At 31.4% G+C, this 19,371-nt stretch overlaps 4 protein-coding genes across 4 annotated transcripts in view; all 4 read right to left on the bottom strand.

Annotated features, from left to right (window-relative positions):
- LOC101511704 (uncharacterized) lies at window positions 1–4,069 on the bottom strand. Its single transcript, XM_004487637.4, has 8 exons — window positions 3,427–4,069; window positions 2,066–2,111; window positions 1,702–1,751; window positions 1,459–1,500; window positions 1,185–1,298; window positions 721–799; window positions 549–620; window positions 1–464 (listed from the first exon to the last, which is right to left on the bottom strand). The coding sequence occupies exons 1-8, from the start codon at window positions 4,008–4,010 to the stop codon at window positions 417–419; spliced, it is 1,035 nt and encodes a 344-aa protein (XP_004487694.1). The 5' UTR covers window positions 4,011–4,069; the 3' UTR covers window positions 1–416.
- Window positions 4,070–8,885: 4,816 nt separating this feature from the next.
- Window positions 8,886–9,413, bottom strand: AFP-CA (defensin AFP). The gene is made up of 2 exons (NM_001365279.1): window positions 9,293–9,413; window positions 8,886–9,213 (listed from the first exon to the last, which is right to left on the bottom strand). Exons 1-2 carry the CDS (start codon window positions 9,348–9,350, stop codon window positions 9,047–9,049), a joined length of 225 nt encoding a protein of 74 aa, NP_001352208.1. The 5' UTR covers window positions 9,351–9,413; the 3' UTR covers window positions 8,886–9,046.
- Window positions 9,414–14,668: 5,255 nt separating this feature from the next.
- Window positions 14,669–17,907, bottom strand: LOC101512346 (uncharacterized). The gene is made up of 2 exons (XM_004487639.4): window positions 17,544–17,907; window positions 14,669–15,210 (listed from the first exon to the last, which is right to left on the bottom strand). Exons 1-2 carry the CDS (start codon window positions 17,749–17,751, stop codon window positions 14,897–14,899), a joined length of 522 nt encoding a protein of 173 aa, XP_004487696.1. The 5' UTR covers window positions 17,752–17,907; the 3' UTR covers window positions 14,669–14,896.
- Window positions 17,908–18,782: 875 nt separating this feature from the next.
- LOC101507447 (uncharacterized) overlaps window positions 18,783–19,371 on the bottom strand; it is a 6,357-nt gene continuing 5,768 nt past the window's right edge. The window contains exon 14 of the mRNA XM_073365341.1: window positions 18,783–19,371. This exon is cut by the window's right edge and continues 39 nt beyond it. Within this exon, the coding sequence (XP_073221442.1) occupies window positions 19,210–19,371 (162 nt within the window). The 3' untranslated portion in view covers window positions 18,783–19,209.

The following is a 19,371-nucleotide window of genomic DNA, read 5'->3' as shown; positions in this document are numbered from 1 at the left end:
TAAAAAAAAAAAAAAAAGCAACCAAAATTTACTATTAAGATTGTTTTACAAGCTTTCGTTAAAAAATAAATAAATTGTTTTACATGCCATAGCCAATTTGAATCTGTTCGAGTAAGATGGGTGGGTAACGACCACCTTTTCATAACATTGATAGCTTGGACAGTTTGGAGATGCTTGCTAACTTGGTCAGATACAAAACCAAAACTTCCACCACAAAGCAACACCTCTATATTAGCAACGATATAGTAATGTAGTAAAAGAGTCGGAATTTGCGAATGCTTCACTCCTCCATTGGAACAGATAAAATCCATCCTCGACACCATAATATCCATGCATGAAATGAGATTGTCTTCATGACATGATCATGAGACACCATCATCTAATTTATATTCACAATAAATTATGTCCTACACCGACTACACTGCAGCATCAGGGTCCAACCTTCTCTGGATTGCAGCAGCAGCCTATAGCAATAAAATTGCAGCAAATTGAGTTGAGGCTCAAGCTAAAACTCTAGATCCAAATAGAGTTGAATGTGTAATTCTCACCTCAAAGTTTCCAAGCTTGTACTGGTAAGCCATCTCCTCCCTGAGTTGAGCTTGCTCTTTCATTGCTTGTGCCTGCAAAATTATTGCACAAAAATATCAGAACAGAACCTTGTCATTAACAAAATGATGATTGGTATTCAAAATGCATAAAAGCAATTCAGTAAAAACTAACCATTCCACTTTCCATTGAGCGCTTCAAAGCTATCACTTGCTCTTCCTTATGTTTTTCACGTGCTTGCAGCAATTCTTGTCTGCAGGTTCATTGTAAAATGATTATGAAAGGGTGAAACATGTGTCAATGGAAACAATACTTGTTATGTGTATCAATGTTCCATTTGAAGAGCAGTAAGAGAAATATAAAGGTTTTAGATTTCATATTCCGACACAACGGTAATGAAAGCTTCAAGAATTAATATGGGTAGACTTTTGCAATGAAAAACAGTTGACAGAGTGTGAAAAGAAACAAGTCATTAAAAAAACTAGCATATATAAAATAGAAACAATAAGAAAGTCAAGGTTGCTCCATAAGCATATAGGCAGCCAACAGCCGGTGTAGAGTAGGTTTGGGAAAAAATGATTGCCTAAAGGAAACCAATTTAAGATTACGTCAGTGAAGCAGTGTGTTCAAAATCGTACCTGCGCTGTTCTTCATCATTGAAAACAGTTCGTTCTTTTGCTTGAACCTTCTTAATACCCTTTTTCATCTCTTTTTCCATTTGACGCCTGTAGTAAGCATCAAGACTGTAATACCTGCCACATTAACATTAAAACATTGGTCAATCCAAATATGATTCATTCAAGATCTTCAATTCATTTCATCATTGCACAACAAGGACGCATGTGACCATATTCCTATTCACAAAAAATGAAGACAAGGAATAAGCCAAACCAAACTTCTGCAGGAGCTTACTTTTTGGAAGGGAATGTAGCTGTGTTGTGATCCTCCATAAATCTGCATACCAGAAATTAAAGACAGACAAACTTAGAATAAACAACATGATAATAAATGTAATGTAGTGATTAATATGTAAATAATCCATGAGTTTGTAGGTCAACTAAGGTGATAATGAAATAACTAAAATGAGCATCCTTTTCTCTTTTCCCTCCCATCCTTCTCTCTTTTTTTCTATGAATAGCAAGTTTAGGAGCTTACTCTTTGAACATTTGTTTTTCTTCCCAATTCGACAGATGCTCCATATTCACCTGTAAAAATACAGCAAAATTACAGTTGGGTGTGGTCCATGTAAACATGACATGCATGGAAACTAGAACGCCAATAGGCAAGCAACACAGTAATCTAATCAGTTATAAAACTTTGATTTCTCAAACCCAACGATATATACTGGAAAGAAGATTAATAATGTGTGAAGAGAACAAGGAAAAAAATTCCCTGCGTCATGTAACGAATCCCATAGTTAATTTTTTGCAAAAACAAACCGAGGACTAAAAAAAATGGAAGAAGAAATTGCATATATATTGGCTAGATTTTAACATAGAAAGTAAACCAAATAAATTACCTGCTTCACTTCTGCCAACCAAGCAGTGAACTCTGGCCGTTTGGTCCTGTAAAATTCATAACATGACTCACATAGGGTATAAGGAGGAGGCACATAGTTCACAAACATATCAAAGCTAAATTTAAATTAGCTAGTTTATAAATTCAAACTCAGCAGGAAATACTGGCCATTGATCACTTCAGCACAACCCTTTGAATATAGGTACTTAAAGATCTTCCTATTACAAAAGATAAGACTTTTTGATACCACAGTTTGAGAGTTGAAATCTTGATAAAATAAATTGATGCTTCCATAAGCCAAGTAAATATATGACCATAAAATCAAGTCAACATGTTAAATGAAAGTCTTGACACAACAGTTGGAGACTTGGAGTTGCTGCCATGTGAATGCAGGTAGCCTATCAAAGTCGAGGAATCATCATCTTAAAAATGAAAATTAAGGTTACCTACAATAGATCTGCAGTGGATCCAACCCTTCCCTAGACCCCACTATAGCTTTAGGTTGCCCATTTAATATCCAATCACATACAAACAATTTGAAGAGTATTTTCAATTACTTTAGGTCTTTAGCTTCTAAACAGAAAAGTACAGACCTAGATGTAAAATCTTGCTAAGTGTCCGGCAGCAATAAACCATCAACAGCCAACGCATATTCCTATGTCTTACCTGTTTCAACTACAATCCAGATATGAATTTTGGCTGCTATCTCTCGGCATTAAATAAATTACCATGCTTCTGCAAACAACTACCTTCATCTTGCAAGATTCCAAAAATTGAGGCATGATGGCATCAGCCAACCAATTCCAATTCCAAAGTTTTAAAAGAGATTACACTAGAAACTATATTCTGGAGAGTTAAACTACAAAGTATCACTAAAATGGTATAGTTTTTCTAAAAGAGACATCTTTTATAGCATGCTTTAACTGTAATTAATTAGTTGAACTATTGTTGTCATTCATTTCACTCCTTGTCTTGTTTTGGTGTCAAGAGAACAACTTTGAATCCTCTTATTACTTATTATACTTCTACAATCTCACATGGTTCACAGTTAAAAGCACAACAATAGTCGATCTGAATGCTGTTAATGTTCTAATTTAACATCATTCAATCAAATTCTACAACCTAATACTATAACAATTCCAGTAACCACACACAAAGTTCAATCCCATGCTATTTCACTACATATAACTCACATGCAAAACCCAAGCAACAAAACATTGTCCAATAATTTCAAAATCTATAATATATTCTACCACATAATTCAATCATTAACCACAAAACACATTCATTTCACATAATTTAACCAACACGTAAATATAAATTCATCAAATTTCAAAAAGCAAAAAAACATAAATCTCTTACCACATATCAGTTTCTCTTATAATACCATATTTTCCCCATAAATTAGTCACGGCTCCTTTCTTCCCTCTCTCCTTCTTCTCCTTTTTCTTCATTTTTCGTTTTTCTTTCTTCCTTCTCTCTTCTTCTTTCTCCTTCTTCCTCCTCTTCTTCTCTTTCTCTCTCCTCCTCTTCTTCTCTTCCTCCCTCTCTCTTCTCCTTTTCTTCTCCTTCCTCTTCCTTTCCTTCCTCTCCTCCTCGCTCTCCGTCCCCGATTCCGAGTCCGAATACTTTGAATCCGAACCAGACCGTTCAGACTCGTTGTCCTCTGAATCCGAACCTGAACCAGAATCCGATTCCGAATCAGAATCGCTGCTATATCTCCTACGCGACTTCCTTTTTCTCCTGCGTCGTTTATCACCGTCGGAATCTGAGCTATCTCGAGATTTCCTCCTCGAACTGCTATGCTTTCTATCGGTTTCTGAATCTACGTCGGAATCTTCTCGCGTTTTCCTTGAGTGTCTTTTTGAAGGAGCTTCGTCGTCGTCTTTCTCCGAGCTCGTGGCGTTTTTCGGCGGAACGCCATTTCCATTAACATCTCTCGACATTTTCGTTTGGCTTCGCAGTAACAGTGAGTCGAGTCTCAGAGTTAACTCGGAACATATTTACTGGGTACTTCTTATTAGAAGGGCTTGGGCTGAAGCCCAATACTTTATCGGCCCTAAGATTTAATAGGAATTTTGAATTAATTTTCTATCTCTCACCTATATTTACCGTCTCAAATCACGTGAAAAAACAATTTTATCTTTTTAATTATAAATAAGGTTAAATTACATATGTGGTCCTTTAACTTAATTACAGGTAACGTTTTAGTCCTTTATCTTTTTTTTTTTTTCCAACTTGGTCCTTTATTTTAAATTTAAGTGACAATTTAATATTTTATGTTTTAAAATTTCAACAATGTTGTCCTTTTTTATACAAAAATTCAAAAAAAAATTCAATCAAAACTCATAAAATTATATTTTTCAACAATGTCTTTGTGATTTGATCCAATAGGGTTCTGTTAGATAGGAATAGATTTGATAAATATTGATAACTCTCGGATAGAATATTAGAACGTAAAAATCGATTTGATAATGAATTATTGGTTCTAAGCCATCTCTGGCGATCAATCAACAATTCGAAATACTTTTCTGGCGTATTTTTCCTAAACCAGCGTTTATTTAGATATTTCCAATAAATTTTTTTGGTTTGTGAAGTCAAAAGTATCCTTGATATCTCTTCATCTGCAAAGAATTCTCGATGTGAAAACACAGAGACAGAGGGATCATCTTGGAATAGCAAAAATAGTGGATCCACTGGGTCCCAAATCTTCAAATAAACTCATATTTTCATACTTTATTTGACATTGTTAGTAATAAAGGACTAAATCGGGAAGAAAAAAAAAGATAAAGGACTAAAACGTTACCTGAAATTAAGTTAAATGACCACAGATGTAATTTAGCCTATAAATAAAATCTCAAGTTTTTTTATATCTTACTTTTTCATTTACTCTTTAGAAAATTTAGACAAATTGCAACAATTTTGAATATTTTCAATTCTTCAAAACCAAAACATCAGTTACATTTGAATATATCAAACTTCTGAAATACAAATTGTAAAACTTTTCAAAACTTTCGATGAACTTAAAATTTCGGAATGAAAAATTTCTAAATTTTTTAAAACTTTTGAACAAAAACGAAAAAATTTTAGATTTTCGAACAATGTGAAACCTTTGAAATAGGTTTTGAACATTTCAATTATTCTAAACTTTTGAAAATCTTTTTTTTTTTTTTTTTCAATTCGAGAGTTTGAAAAACGGAAATTTTCAAAGAGTAAAATTTCAAAACTTTCAATGATTTTGAAATTTTTGTAATTTTCCAAAAAAAAAATTAAATTATTGATATAATAATTATGTTATCTTAATTTTGTATTGTCTAGAACCAGATGTTTGAACTGAGAAATTATTCGTACTATCGCCAGAGGCTTTGGGGTGATAGAGGTGGTAGGGGCGATAGAGTCGATAGAGTTTCGCCCACATCATCATATTGACAAATGAATGAAGCAAAAGTCCACCTCGTTAGCATCGTAGACGTGGTTTTAGGTCTCATGACCTTGGCGAGGATGTTCAGGAGGCTGACAATATGGATTTCTGGAGATTTTCTATTTCGAAAGTTTTAGATTGTTCGAAGGTTTCGAAAATGATTGAAATTTTGTATTTCAAAAGTTTCAAGTTCTTCAAAACTTTCGAAAATGTTTAAAAAATTTAAAAATTGTGTTTCAGAAGTTTGAAAGATTTAAATATAACTTACTTTTTTGTTTCAAAGGTTTGGGAATATTCGAAATTGTTGTGGTTTGTCCAAACTTTTGAAATAGTGAGTGAAAAAGTAAGAGGTAAACAAATTTGAAGTTTTTATATATGGTAAAATTGTCTTTTTATGTGGCTTGGATGTCAAGTATAGGTGGGAGTAGAAGGTAGAAAACCCATTTTGAATTTGACAAAATTTATTTAATAGAAATTTCGAATTAGACAAAACTTTTTTTTTTTCATTAAAGTACCAGCAAAATACATATGTGTTTGCACGGATCCATAATTGTGTCGTTGATTTAATGTTAACGTTATTTTTCTTCCATGTGACTTAAAAAAATAATAAATCAATTTATAAATATTATCTATATGATCAATTTTTGATTGAAAAGAATCACTTATAAATCTTACTTTTCTCTTTAATTTAAAATATATTTAGTTTTTCTTATTTTGGTGTCTTAATGTAATATTGTTTTATGTCGTTCTAGTACATTGATATTTCTCTTTTTGTTGCGGTATTTATTTGGTTTAGATTGCCATATCAACTTTGATTCAATGCAGATTCAATAATTGACTTTGATGTTGTCAATGTTACAAGTGCAAATACACACTAGTGTATTTTAATCTTGTTACATACAAAAAAAAACGGTGATAAATTTATTATTATGATAAACTTTGTTAAATATGGTCTAATTGAACTGTTCTAACATGCACATTAAAAAAAACAAAACTTTGTTTAATCTATTCTAATTGAACTGTTCTAACATACACATTAAATATAAAAGGCTGCACACAAAAAAAGACGGTGGCAAATTTGTTATTATCACAAATTTTATTAGATATATTATATTATATTGTTCTAACAAGCATTTAAAAAAATTCCTTAAATTAACCAAAAAACTAGAAAACACCTGTGAACCTAAACCCATTCTGCATCCTTCAGCGTGAATCGTATGAGCTTCATAGTTAATTAGTTTACTACAATCGTATCCTTTAGCGCGAACTCATTCTTTATCCTCCATCCTACATCCGATCACGAACCAAATATTCATCCTTCACAATGGGTTTGCACATATTGATGTAAAATAAAAAACAGTCACGAACCCAGTCTTCACCCTTCAACGTTTTCATCCTTTAACCTTCATTCTTTAGTAAAAACGCGAATCGAACAAACTTCAGCTTTCAGCGGGAATCAAACGAACTTCAGCTTTCAGCCTTCATCATCGGCGACGAGTTGGTCTGGCGCAATATTTATCTCCTTTCGCACCGACGACGAGTTTTCTTTGTCTTTGTCTTCCTCTTCCATCTATCAAGGAGTGTTTCCGTCAAGAAGTGTCAATTTCTTTCACCATCGAGAAGTATTTCCCTCTGTGAGCAAGTGTTTGTTGCTTTTTTGGGTAATTTTCTAATAATTCTTGTTTCTTACTTAGCAATCTAAAATTGTTTCATTGTTAATTGTTCTTATTATTAATCTTTCATTGAATTTTATTTTAGTAATATTTAAAATAATTTCAATGTAACATTTAACAAGATTAGATTGTGTTGTCAGATGTGATTAAAGGGGAATATTAAATTGTTTTATGAAGTAAAAGTTAATTAAACTCTTATTAATTACAGAAGTGATGGAGAAATTTGAGAAGTGGTGTTGCGTAAAAAACGACGAAAGTGATGGAGAAATTTGAGAAGTAGTAGCTAGTTTGATTTTGAATCTTATGCATTGTATTTCTGGTTGCTTTATTTGTTCATGCAGGTGCAACATTTTGAAATATTATTCGATTATTCTATTTCTACTGTGAATGCATTTATTGGAACTATGTTGTGTTGTTGTTTATCCTCTGATTGTCTTGGTTTTTCAACAAACATGCTTACCTAGCTAACAACAACATTTTAAATCTCTTTAAGATTTTCTCAATGTACTGCTTCTGATGCATAACATCCCTACATTTGTCTTTGAGTTTATTGATCTCATGTACATTTCCTTTTCTGGTGAGTAAATAGGTATCATCACCGGCCTTTGTAGTTGTAGCATTCATTACAAAGTGACCATAACTATCGGAGTTGAAGCACTTCACCTTCTTCTTGTTAGATCAAGACCAAATAGGGAAACAATGCTTTCTTTTCTTGGACATATTTTAGAAAGTCCAAAATCTGAAATTTTAGGAATGAAATTCTCATCTAGTAATATATTATGAGGTTTTATGTCAAAATATAAAATTCTAGTGTTGCAGCCTCTTTGTAGTATTCTTTGAATGGAGGTTTTATGCCTTTGTTGTTGTTGTTGTTGTTCTTGTTGATGATGATGATGATGATGTTGTTGTAATAAATCAATATATTTTTCAAATTTAACCGATTTAATAAATCAATTTTGAATTTGAGTTGTTATATTGGTTCAAATTTAATCGATGTAGTAAATAATTTTTGAGTTTGACTTGTTATATTAGTTCAAATTTAACCGATGTAATAAATCAATTTTGAATTGTTACATTTGTTATTTTAGCCGATTTTATAATTAACTATTTATTACAACACTTGATGTTATATTGGACATGAAACCGATCTAACAAGTATATAGGAACCGATCTAACAAGTACATAAGGACCGATCTAACAAGGTTTAATTGCACTAGTGATTCATGAGCATTTTGAATAGTTCAATTTGGTCATATTTGTTGATATTTTATCGTTTTATACTATTAAACTGAGAGTTGTGAGTTTGCTCACATGTTCCTCTTTTTTTATTTTAGTGACTTTGAATTGTATTATTATCCATCAATATAATATCTACCAATTTAAATGAATGAATGTATTTTTAAAATAAAAAATCGAAGAGAAAATATTTTAAATAGTATTTTCTCCATATCATTTAATTTAAAAATATAATATCATACAATAAAAAATAAGGTATTTAATTTAAAATTTGTTCTAAATAGATCAATTTTTATTAACTCAAAGTTAAGTATATATAATACCAAGGAATACTTTTATCTCATTTTATTAATAAAAAAGCATAAAATGGTTTCCATTATATATCCTTACCTTAATAGCAGTAGTTTTTGTTGTTGAGAAAATAAATAAATAAAATAAAATGAATATCTCTCTTAAGGTTTGCAGAGAAAGATAAGAAAGAAACGAAATTAGTAATAATGAATATTTATTGTTGTTGTATATATGATAAAGTGCATAACTAATACATTATGCACGATGGAGTACACACATTAAAAGACGAGGGAATACATAGATAGATGCAGCTATAGTGCATGTTTATTTATTTATTTATTCATATAATATATATCTGAAATTAGCAGTTACGAGTGCACCAACAACGAAAGTCATCCCTGCATCTGCCGCTAACTAAATGCTCTTTGTTCTTACAGTGATCATCACAGCTACCAGTTGTGAAACATGGTCCCCTGTATGTATCAGCCAAATTCTCACACCTCGCTGCTTCACTCACCGCTATTTCTTCTGCATATATATAATATTATTTAAATATATATTTCATAATATATACAAATGCAGTATATATGTAGTTAATTAATCTTACGTGCAACAAAGAGAACGAGGAAGAGGAAGCACAAGCCAGCTAGTGATTTCTTGTCCATGGCTTAGTGATATTGAATAATGTAACTTTTCACTTATGTGTTATGTGTGTGTTTGGTGTGGTTGATATATTTGTTGATCGTAACACACATATATATAGCCCCAAGGGGCTTGACTAGTAAGAGAAATGAACAAATATTATTATTAATCTGAAAATGAAGTTTGAGAAGCTAGAAGAAACCACAAGAAACGGATTGATGTGGCAGCATATTTTATTACCCAAGTTTGTATTTTCATGATGAAAAGTCAATAGTGTGGGGCGTGGAAGCTAGAGTGGAGCTTATCAACATATAATTAATGCTATATATGGAGACAGACAAATATAGTATGCAACAATTCAATTTGAATTCTCCATTCGATTTGTTTGTGATAATTAATCATGTAATTTTCCCAAAAGTAATCAATAAAATAAATTCAATAATATGCATCTCATATATAAAAGAGTAATTAAACAAAAGTAGGGAAGGGATAGGGGAGAGGTTTGGAGGAGGGGAGCACATGAAAAAATAGAGGAATTTTTTTAATCTTTTTTAAAGAGTCTTTTTTGTAGAAAATAATAAATAAATGTTTATAATTAACATATATTTTTTAGTATTTAGAGTATAATAAAACAGATATTTGGATTTGAAATTTTTATTTATTCTAAAGTAATTTTGGAATTCCTCAAAATAAAGAGATTTTGTATTATAAAAAAAAATAAACTTCAAAGTATTCTCCTTTCAAAACTCTTTATTCATTTCACTTCACTCTTCCTTTTTTTAAATTTTAAAAGTCTTTTCATTGCCTTTTAAGCTCTCAAACACATCTTGATAGCTCATAGCTACTCCTAATTATCCTCTCTATGTATTGGTGATTTGGTTTCGGATAATTAATATTACTAATTTTGTTAATGGGTTTATTAACTATACATCTATCAAGAGGTTAATAACTAAAAGTTAACAAACGGCTCTAATTTTTCTAGAGAGATAAATTTTACTATGTCTTTAAGTTTTTTCTTCTTCTTCAGTCACTTAGATAATGGTGGTTGTAAGTATTTTTAGATCTGAAATTATTCATATGCTTCTTTTTTCTCTGTTACAATCTAAATAAGTGATTCCATACATACCATATTTTTCTTTGTGTTTTTTTTTTCTTTGTGATTTCGTCATCTCAAATCAGCGTTATTTGTTTTTTCGTCTTGATGCATTGTTCCTTTGATTTCTCGTCTTGTTCTAGTGTTCTTTTCATTCAGATTGATATATCAACTTCGATCAGTTATTGATTCAATCAATTACTAGGTTGTCAACATTGTAGATCTGAAGACATGAACATTTCGGTCACTTTGATTTTGTCACATTATTATTTGTAGACATAAGTCGTTTTATGTTATTAACTTGGATGTTGAGAGTATGCTTGCACATTCAATTTTTTAGCAATGTTGAATATGTTTTTGTATTAGATGTCCTCTACCAACTTGAATGAATGAATATATATTTTTTTTTTTGTGTAAAAACTATACGTTAATGCAAAAACAATTTACATATACATGTAGTTATAAAAAAGAATATTGGAGTAGATTCTTTAGTTTTGGTCTATTTGCAAAGTTGGATTGGAACCTATCTAATAATGATGTGGGCCTTGAGGTGTTGTTGTGGCTGCCTCATGGAAAGAGCGTAACAAATTTTTATTAGTTCAAACTTCTAAGATGGGGGATAAAATTTAGAATTCAATTAACCATCAGGTTCATAATATAGTTTCAGATTGGTTTCTAGAGGAATAAACAACTCAAGACGACATCAAATTTAGACTATACATGAAGATTTTTTCAGACGTTTTAAAAAAAGCTCACTTCTATGAGGGAAGTTTAGGCAATTATCTATAACCTTAAAGTTGATATATTCAACTAAACTACCACTAAGTTTTTATCGAATTTGACTCTAAAGTGACTATTAACATAATTCATTGTGACTATATCTCTATTCATCATCTATAGCCTCTTGCATAAATTACTACTATTATTCATGCATCTATCATTGACAAGTTGAAGTAGTGTTCTACTGAAGTTAATAAATATGTAGAATTCCTTACACATAGAGTTTATTAGGCTGATTTTGATATTGTTACATTAAATTTGTCTAATATTATCTGTATGTATGAGTCAAATTCACCTAGTTTGAATTCTTAATATATTTCCCTATTAAAGAAATAAATTATAATATTTTACATGGTGTGTCATGTTATAGTTAATTATGTATCATTAATTATATTTTCTAAAATATTGCATATATAATAAGAAATATGTATGATTTTTTTTTTTTATAAAAATAAGATACGTATGATTGAATGAATGTATAAATTTGTTTTATATACATATTGTATGTGATAATTGAATTCTTCGATAGCTATTACCATCCAAATTATCAAAGCAAATTAATGAAGAATAAGATTAACTAATGAAGAACTATATTATTTTGTAGTGCTAGAACAACATAATTAAATTTGAAGATGTATGACTGAGACATTTGTTTTTTACAAATGATTTTGAATCATATATAATTAACAAAATAATAGATATATATTCACTTGAAAAAAAAAGATAGATATATAATCTATAGAGAAAAAAAAAAAGATATACTTTTTCAATAAAAAGAAGAAGATAGATATGAGGATCGTTGAAAGAGTGATACAAATTTTGCAATTAATTGACTACCACTTACAAATTTATTTATTGTCATATAAGTGAATTATGGATAATTTCTTTATCATTTAATAAAAATTTACCATATAAATAAATGTTTAAATGATATCTAGAAATTTATATATACATCATTCTAGAAATTTATATATACATCATTTATAAATTTATTTTTGTGTCATATTTTCATTAGATATATATTGAGTAAATTATCCACAATATTTTAAAGATAAGAAAAAAAAAATTCTTATATAAATGGATGCGGATGTTGAAAATTTTATGAAGAGTTGTAAAGCTGGAAATGGTTAGCCTAGACTAGTTTTGAAAGGTCAAGACAACTTTGAAAACTTACACTTGAATGGGACATGTCACATGCATTATGCATGTCATAGTTTATTTTTAAGACTTGATCTAGTTACATGCATGTTATAGTTTCATTTTTAAGGTTTGATATAATCTTTTCTTAAGACGGGCATGATTAAAATATCTGTTTAAAATCTTATCTCATCAACACTAATTTAATTTTTTTATAAATAATTTAACAAATTAATAAATCAATAAAATTAATTTTAATTTGAGATCTGATTAATGTCCTTTTAAAGAATTTAATTTTAATTACATAATATTATATTTAAAATTTATTTTATAACTTTATATTTAAATATATTTAAAATTGACATATACCAATATTTTAAAATTAAAAAAATATTAATAAATATATAATTTAATATAAAATTTAAAATTTAAAATGACAGCGTTAATAAAAAAAATATTTCTTTATAAACATAAGAAGTATAACTAAATTTTAGCATAAAAGTCTATATGTGAACTTTTTTTTGTTTTACAAAATCTATATGTAAATTTACAGTAGGCTTTTTTTTTCTTTTGGTTCTATCATAGATTATTTATTTATTTATAGTAAGTATTATTATAATTAATAAGATTTTAAATTTAGAATAAAATATTGAATCTAAAAATATCAACATGTATCAATTGACTATTTTAAAGATAGTATATTATTTTCTAAAAGTATAGTGAACACATGTAATAGCTACTAGTACACTAGTAAGCTCCAAAGAAAAACGTGTAATAAAATTAAGCCTCGCATACAACAATTGTCAAAATCATAACACCGCTTATAATTTGTCTTCACTCATTCCGAGTTTGGCATCATACCAAAGGGGATAATAATATGATAATTTTTTTGGCGTTTTGAGGTGCCGTATACCCTTCAAAAATTCAATTCAAATATATCTGCGGATAATAAAGGAGTCAAGGTCAAGGATCAGTAGAGACTAGCACAAGAATTTTATTACCAGTCAGATTACGTTTAATTTGACCGAACTGCACTATATTAGTTAGAGGTATTAAAAAAATCAAAAATTGAATCAAGCTGTCGAACTGAACTGAATTGAACTGGTTTTGAATGACTGATTTATAAAAAATTGAAAATCTAACTGTTTTCTAATTGATTTTTTAAAACTAGAATTGAACCGAATCAGTTTTTAGTTCAAAAAAAATGAACTGAATTGGTTTTTATTTCAAAAAACTTAAACCGAATTTGTTTTTTTAGAAATAATTAGAGGTAATTATGTCAAATTTGCATATACGAACAAAAAAACTAAGTTAAACTGGTTCGGTTTAGTTCAAATTAATAAACCGATTCACCAATTTATAAAACAGTTCGATTCGGTTTTTTAAACTAAAAACCGATTTGGTTCAGTCTTTGCAAACTGAAAACCTGTTCAGTTCAATTTTCAAACGTTCTAGTTCAGAACTAAATTTTGTCCACCCCACGTAACTCTAAGTTATATTTAAATTATACTATTTCTCAAATTTAAAAAAGGTACAAAACTTAAACTTGATTATGAATAAATAGTTTTAATACAATCTTGCATTGAACATAGGTTATATGAGTTTAGTTAATGTAGCCTATTTGAGTGTAATTAAAAAAAAACAGAGGTGAGATTTGCACCAATGTTTATTTTATCAATGATTTTATGATCTCTATTCAATGTATTCTTAAAAAGTAGGTCAGTTGGTGTTAGATCAAGCTAGTGTTTTGTGATCTGTTATCAAGTTGAACTGTTGAAGTATTCCATGTGCACCTTAATATGAGCTTCTCACTTTGTTGTTGTTCATAAGAAAGGGAAAAACATGGGCGTTGTATGATAGGTCCTATTTTCACTGTAATCTTACCAAAATATACAATGATAGACCAAATATTTCAAATTCACTTAAAGGATTGTTTGGTTTGGTGATATAATATGGAATGACATGAAATCATATATTACAAAGTTACTAGCTTGTTTGAAATTCTCACGTCCCAATGCCGTTTTTACTGGGATTCTGGGTTCATGATGGGGGAAACTGTGAACAGGTGCTGCAGGAGAGTTAATTTGAATGAAAACTATAGGTGTACACCTCTTCAATCTCTGTCTTTACCACGGAGAATTTGGATGCCTTCTCAAGCTTTTTTTGGCTTACAGTAACATTGACATGTTAGGTTCTCTCGTTGAAGTCGAAAAAGTAATGAATGTGTTTCATTTCAAGGGGAGGACAATAACACCCAATCAATTGGTACTGTTTTATACCAAAGGCTCCCTACATATCAAAAAAGGTGGAAATAAAAAAAGATGCCAAAGATATAAAATTGACTTCAACTTGCTAAAAATATAATGGCAAACTTATGCATCATATTGGAGACTATAATTATCTATAAAACACAATATGGAAGCATCCCATAACTATACAGGATCACAAATGATTATTTAAGAAAGCAAATCATCCAAACATGAGATAATTGGCTAGATGAGAGGTAGCTAATGGTAAAAATGTCTTTACTTCAAGCTGAAGCCTTCTTTTTTTGCCATCTCACAGGAATTTTTCTATACTTGAGGTCAATGTTGCCTTGGGCACAGCACCGATAATTGCTTCTTTCTTTTCACCATTCTTGAAGAAAACGACAGTTGGAATACTTCGAATACCATACCGAGCAGCAGTTGTAGGACTCTCCTCGGTATTGACTTTGTAACACTTGAGCTTACCCGCATATTCCTTTGCCAACTCGTCAATTATGGGATGAATCATACGGCAAGGACCACACCATGGAGCCCAGAATTCGACCAACACAGGAACATCAGATTCGAGGACAAGGGATTGCCAATTTGCATCAATAATAGAAACCACTGCAATATCCAATAAAACATAAAGTTTAAGTTTACTAAGTATTTCGCCATGATATGCAACAATATTCTGAAAACACGACGCAGAAGATAGTTAGAACTTTTATTCCAAGGTTTCAGCAATACAAAATCCTGAACTGCAAAACATGCAAACCAGATAAATGAAGCAAAAAATTGAAAAATATAAATAGCAGCCCGGCCAGGCTCCCATCACTTGCAGTCGGTAGATGTACAAAGTCTTAACCATACAAGCCGAGAGGTTGTTTCCAAGAAGTTATTAGTTGTCATAATTTGCCGTTACTATTCTCTCAATGATGGTGAAAACCAACATTGTAATTACTTCTATAACCAGGTCAAAATTAACAAGGTAATAGCTAAAATCTCCCTCCCCGAGAAGACAGGGAGCTCCTCTGAAGATTGGCATCAGACTGATGAACATTCAATTTCCCCTTTACTTCCAAGAGTTCCAACTATTAGAACTCTGAAACATCTTCTTTGAATCTCTCTCTCAATGGAGGTGGGATCATCTTTACTAAAGGAAGATTCATTTCATCAATTTTGGAATAAACTTCATACCATGCAACTACACTCAACACAAACTTCTTTTCTATCCCGTATATGTCAGTTATTACAGGACAAATAGTCATCCAGAGCATCCAAATTAGAAACGATCTGCAATTTGGTCCACCAAAGCCTTTACTCAGAGTATGCAGCTCCCAAAAAACGAACCCATTAGTCAACCCAAAAACTGCATAACATGCTTATGTATCTTTTTTTTAGCAAAATATTTATATTCATCAACCATTATGAAGCTAGTGGATGGGGTACTCCAACTCAAATACAACAAGCCATTTGATGCTATAACACGCCTAAAATTCCACTAAGGCCAACAAAATTACTCCCGATAAATACTTCTAAAGGAGCAACATACGATTCATAGATTCATAGATTCATAATACAAACATGACCCAACATTAGACTTAGCCAGAAACCATTTCCACGAAGTAACCTTAATATTTCTACTGACATTAACACATCAGGGAATTGAGTTAGAAACATGCTTAGGTATCTAATCTTTGTAAATCATATGCATTCAATTTTTTCTATTTTTCCCATGGTTAGCAACACCGCCTTATGCGTGATGTTCAATGAGCTAAATTCCCGAACCAAATATTGTGAATTCAACCTAACATTTTGACCAGACCAAATATTGTGAACCCACCCAGATGTGTCTTGATGAAGTTCTATCCAAACTGGTTTAATTTAAAAAAATATTTTTGAAGTGGGGCATGTTTGAAACTATGAACTGGTTTCGGGTGGTGTTTGCCATGTCCCTTGAGTCGCTAGTTTGCATGGCTCTTCCAGGAAAAAATTGTCCGTCATGTGGCAGCTCCGTGTGGAGTGATACTAGTACATGTGACTTCAGATCAGTAAAAAGTGGGCACAAAGCTGCATGACAACACCTCGTGAAAGGCATTGGTCGACGTGGCTATTTACAGTTATTATAGAGCTAGAGCAACGTAGAGTTGTAAAACCCATGAGGCTCCATGATAAGAACCCAATCTCTATGTTTCCTGGGCACCCATAACTGAGAGGCCTTTCCATTTGTACACTTGATAACCTATTCTAGTCTCATGACAGGATCGAAATAGAAAGGGACAGGAAAAGAGTTAGTTACAACTTACACGGGGAAGAAAGTGTTGGGATTTGATATATAGGTAGTAAAGCAATATTTTAGGGCACATATGTTTCCGCTTATTGGCTTGGGCCATTTCACTTTGGCTGAGAGCATTTGCTCTTACTTTTCCATGTATTTTCTTTCACTTCCATATAGTGATAATACAATTTCTCCATTAATTGATAGGATCCACCCTATCAGTTAATGAAATTTCAAGTCTCATTTTGAATGTTTGCTTGCTAACAAATTGACTGCTAGCATAATACACTAACACTGTAAAGTAAGTCCTGTTGGCAATAGAAATATAAATATAAGTTGGTTATATAACAATAATATTCATATAAACCAAGGTAAGCAGACATGTAGTCAAATGCTAGGAACCAATCTAAGCCTATGCTGGTGTACTATATAAAATCAAAAGCTTTTAGGGTCGAATTGAGATGGATCATCGAGTTGATCGGGTCGACCTGTATCGATGAACTACTTCAAACTACCCTTTCAGACAGTGTATTAGAAAATTCACCTAAAGATTAACCTAAACACACCAAGCAAAAAAAGTTCAAAATTGTTGCAACAAGCCAATTATTTTCGACGAATTATTACCAGATCTAAAACAAAATCTCAACAGCAATTTTTTGGTTAACAATTGAAACCTAACCTTCAACGGCAGTATCTCGAGCCTCACAGACGACGCTACCGCCGCGACGAACGAGTCTAGAGGCGGATTGACTCCGTAAACGAGTGGCGGCGAAGGGTCGGAGCTTGAGGCCGGTGTAGTGAGGTAACCTGACAGTGGTACGGCGGGAGGGGGGGGGGGGTTCGGGAGAGCGAATGAGGGAAAAGGATTGGAGTTGCACGGTAGCCATGGATGCAGAGAATCGCAGCTCCAGAAAGAGTTAGTCAGTGAGAGAGACAATCGGGGAAATTATTTTGTTTTTTGTTTTTTGTTTTTTGTTTTTCAGAATATTGTTGTTTTAATTTGGAAGATAATATTATTTGCGTCAAGAATATGTGGTCGGGGATGAATCAATGAATTGCAATTTGTAACTTGCTCCATACAACAACATTAGTGCTTATTTTTTAATTCACATATTCGATTAATTCAATCATATCACACAATTAGGTCAAAGATCAGTCAAATTAAATTTCTATGTAAAAAGTATTGGAGTTCTAGAATGCAGTTGTAAATTCACACAGTTTGACGCAATAATGAATCTTAGTCGTCAATTTACGATCCAACGACTCTAAATATACAGTATCAATTTCGGCAGTTTCACATAGTATTAGATCCTGGTATTTCAGTGATTGGCAAAATTATATATAGATATCAGAGTGAAAGAATCTTCACTTATCAATTTAGGGTCATCTTGTTCTTCTGAAAGCAATTTTGTCTGCGTCGCCGATATTGTTTGGGCGTTAATTTTTCGAAACGGTGGATGGTTGGACATTAGTATTTAGTACACCTTTGTCAAATCATGTTTTGGACCATGTTCAATTATTTGGTGGATTCTTTTTTAGAGTTAAAGTGCTACTTGATAGACTCATTGTTATTTGACATGTACATGGTCTATTTTATAAAGCTTGAAATGAGTTGATTTTTAGTCATCATGATGATATCGTTACTCAATTGCTTCCAAACTAATATATTGGTGGTTGCTTAAATCGAAGGACCAAGAATTCAATGTTCAATAAAACCAATGGGTGGATTCGCTCATTGTATTTTTGTTTGTATCTTGTTCTTTTTCAAAACTTTTGGTTTAGTATGGTTGAGAATTTCATATTTGTATCAAACTTTATCTATTTTTGGCATACCTTATGTTAGGTTAGTTGATACTCTAAAAATACGTTGAGTTCAATTAAAAAATCAATTCCAAATTAGAAGAAAAAAATCCCCTACTAAAAATAATGCACACGGTTCATAAAATATTATAAAAATGATTACCATGTTAAGAACAAAAAAGTTCAAACGTTAACAAATTGTTCGGCAGTAAATGAAATAATACAAAATCTGCAAACTTTTGACTTGACTCACAATTTGTAGGCATTCCCATTTAGTTCCCTTATGGTATACTGACACTTGGAAATTTTGTTTCTGGTTTCCAGAGAAGCTTCAACAAAATTGGCTTATGACACTACAACGTATAAAGAAATTTTAATAAATTATGGATATGATTCTGAATCCCCATTATGTTACACAGTGAAGGCACTCCTCTGTGGACAGGGGAATAAATAAAGCTCCCCTAGGGTCATGTAAATGTTGGCCTCAAATTTGCCTTCTAAAAACCACTAATCAACAATGCCCAAGCATTTGTCAGCAAGATACCTCAGCTGCTGGACTCTGACCTAATCTGTTTAACCCGTTTTTTCTTATGTTTCTTATGTACACCATTTTCTGTCACAGAACCATTCTCATTATTATTGACCATCCGAGAATCCCCATTTTCCTTTGGCTTCCCATTCTCCTTAGAGGCAGATTTTCTCTTTTT

Source organism: Cicer arietinum, chromosome 1 (genome assembly GCF_000331145.2).
Source record: "Cicer arietinum cultivar CDC Frontier isolate Library 1 chromosome 1, Cicar.CDCFrontier_v2.0, whole genome shotgun sequence".
NCBI classification, from domain to species: domain Eukaryota; kingdom Viridiplantae; phylum Streptophyta; class Magnoliopsida; order Fabales; family Fabaceae; genus Cicer; species Cicer arietinum.
Note: the sequence above shows the minus strand (reverse complement) of the source record. Positions and strands in the feature narration are given on the sequence as shown.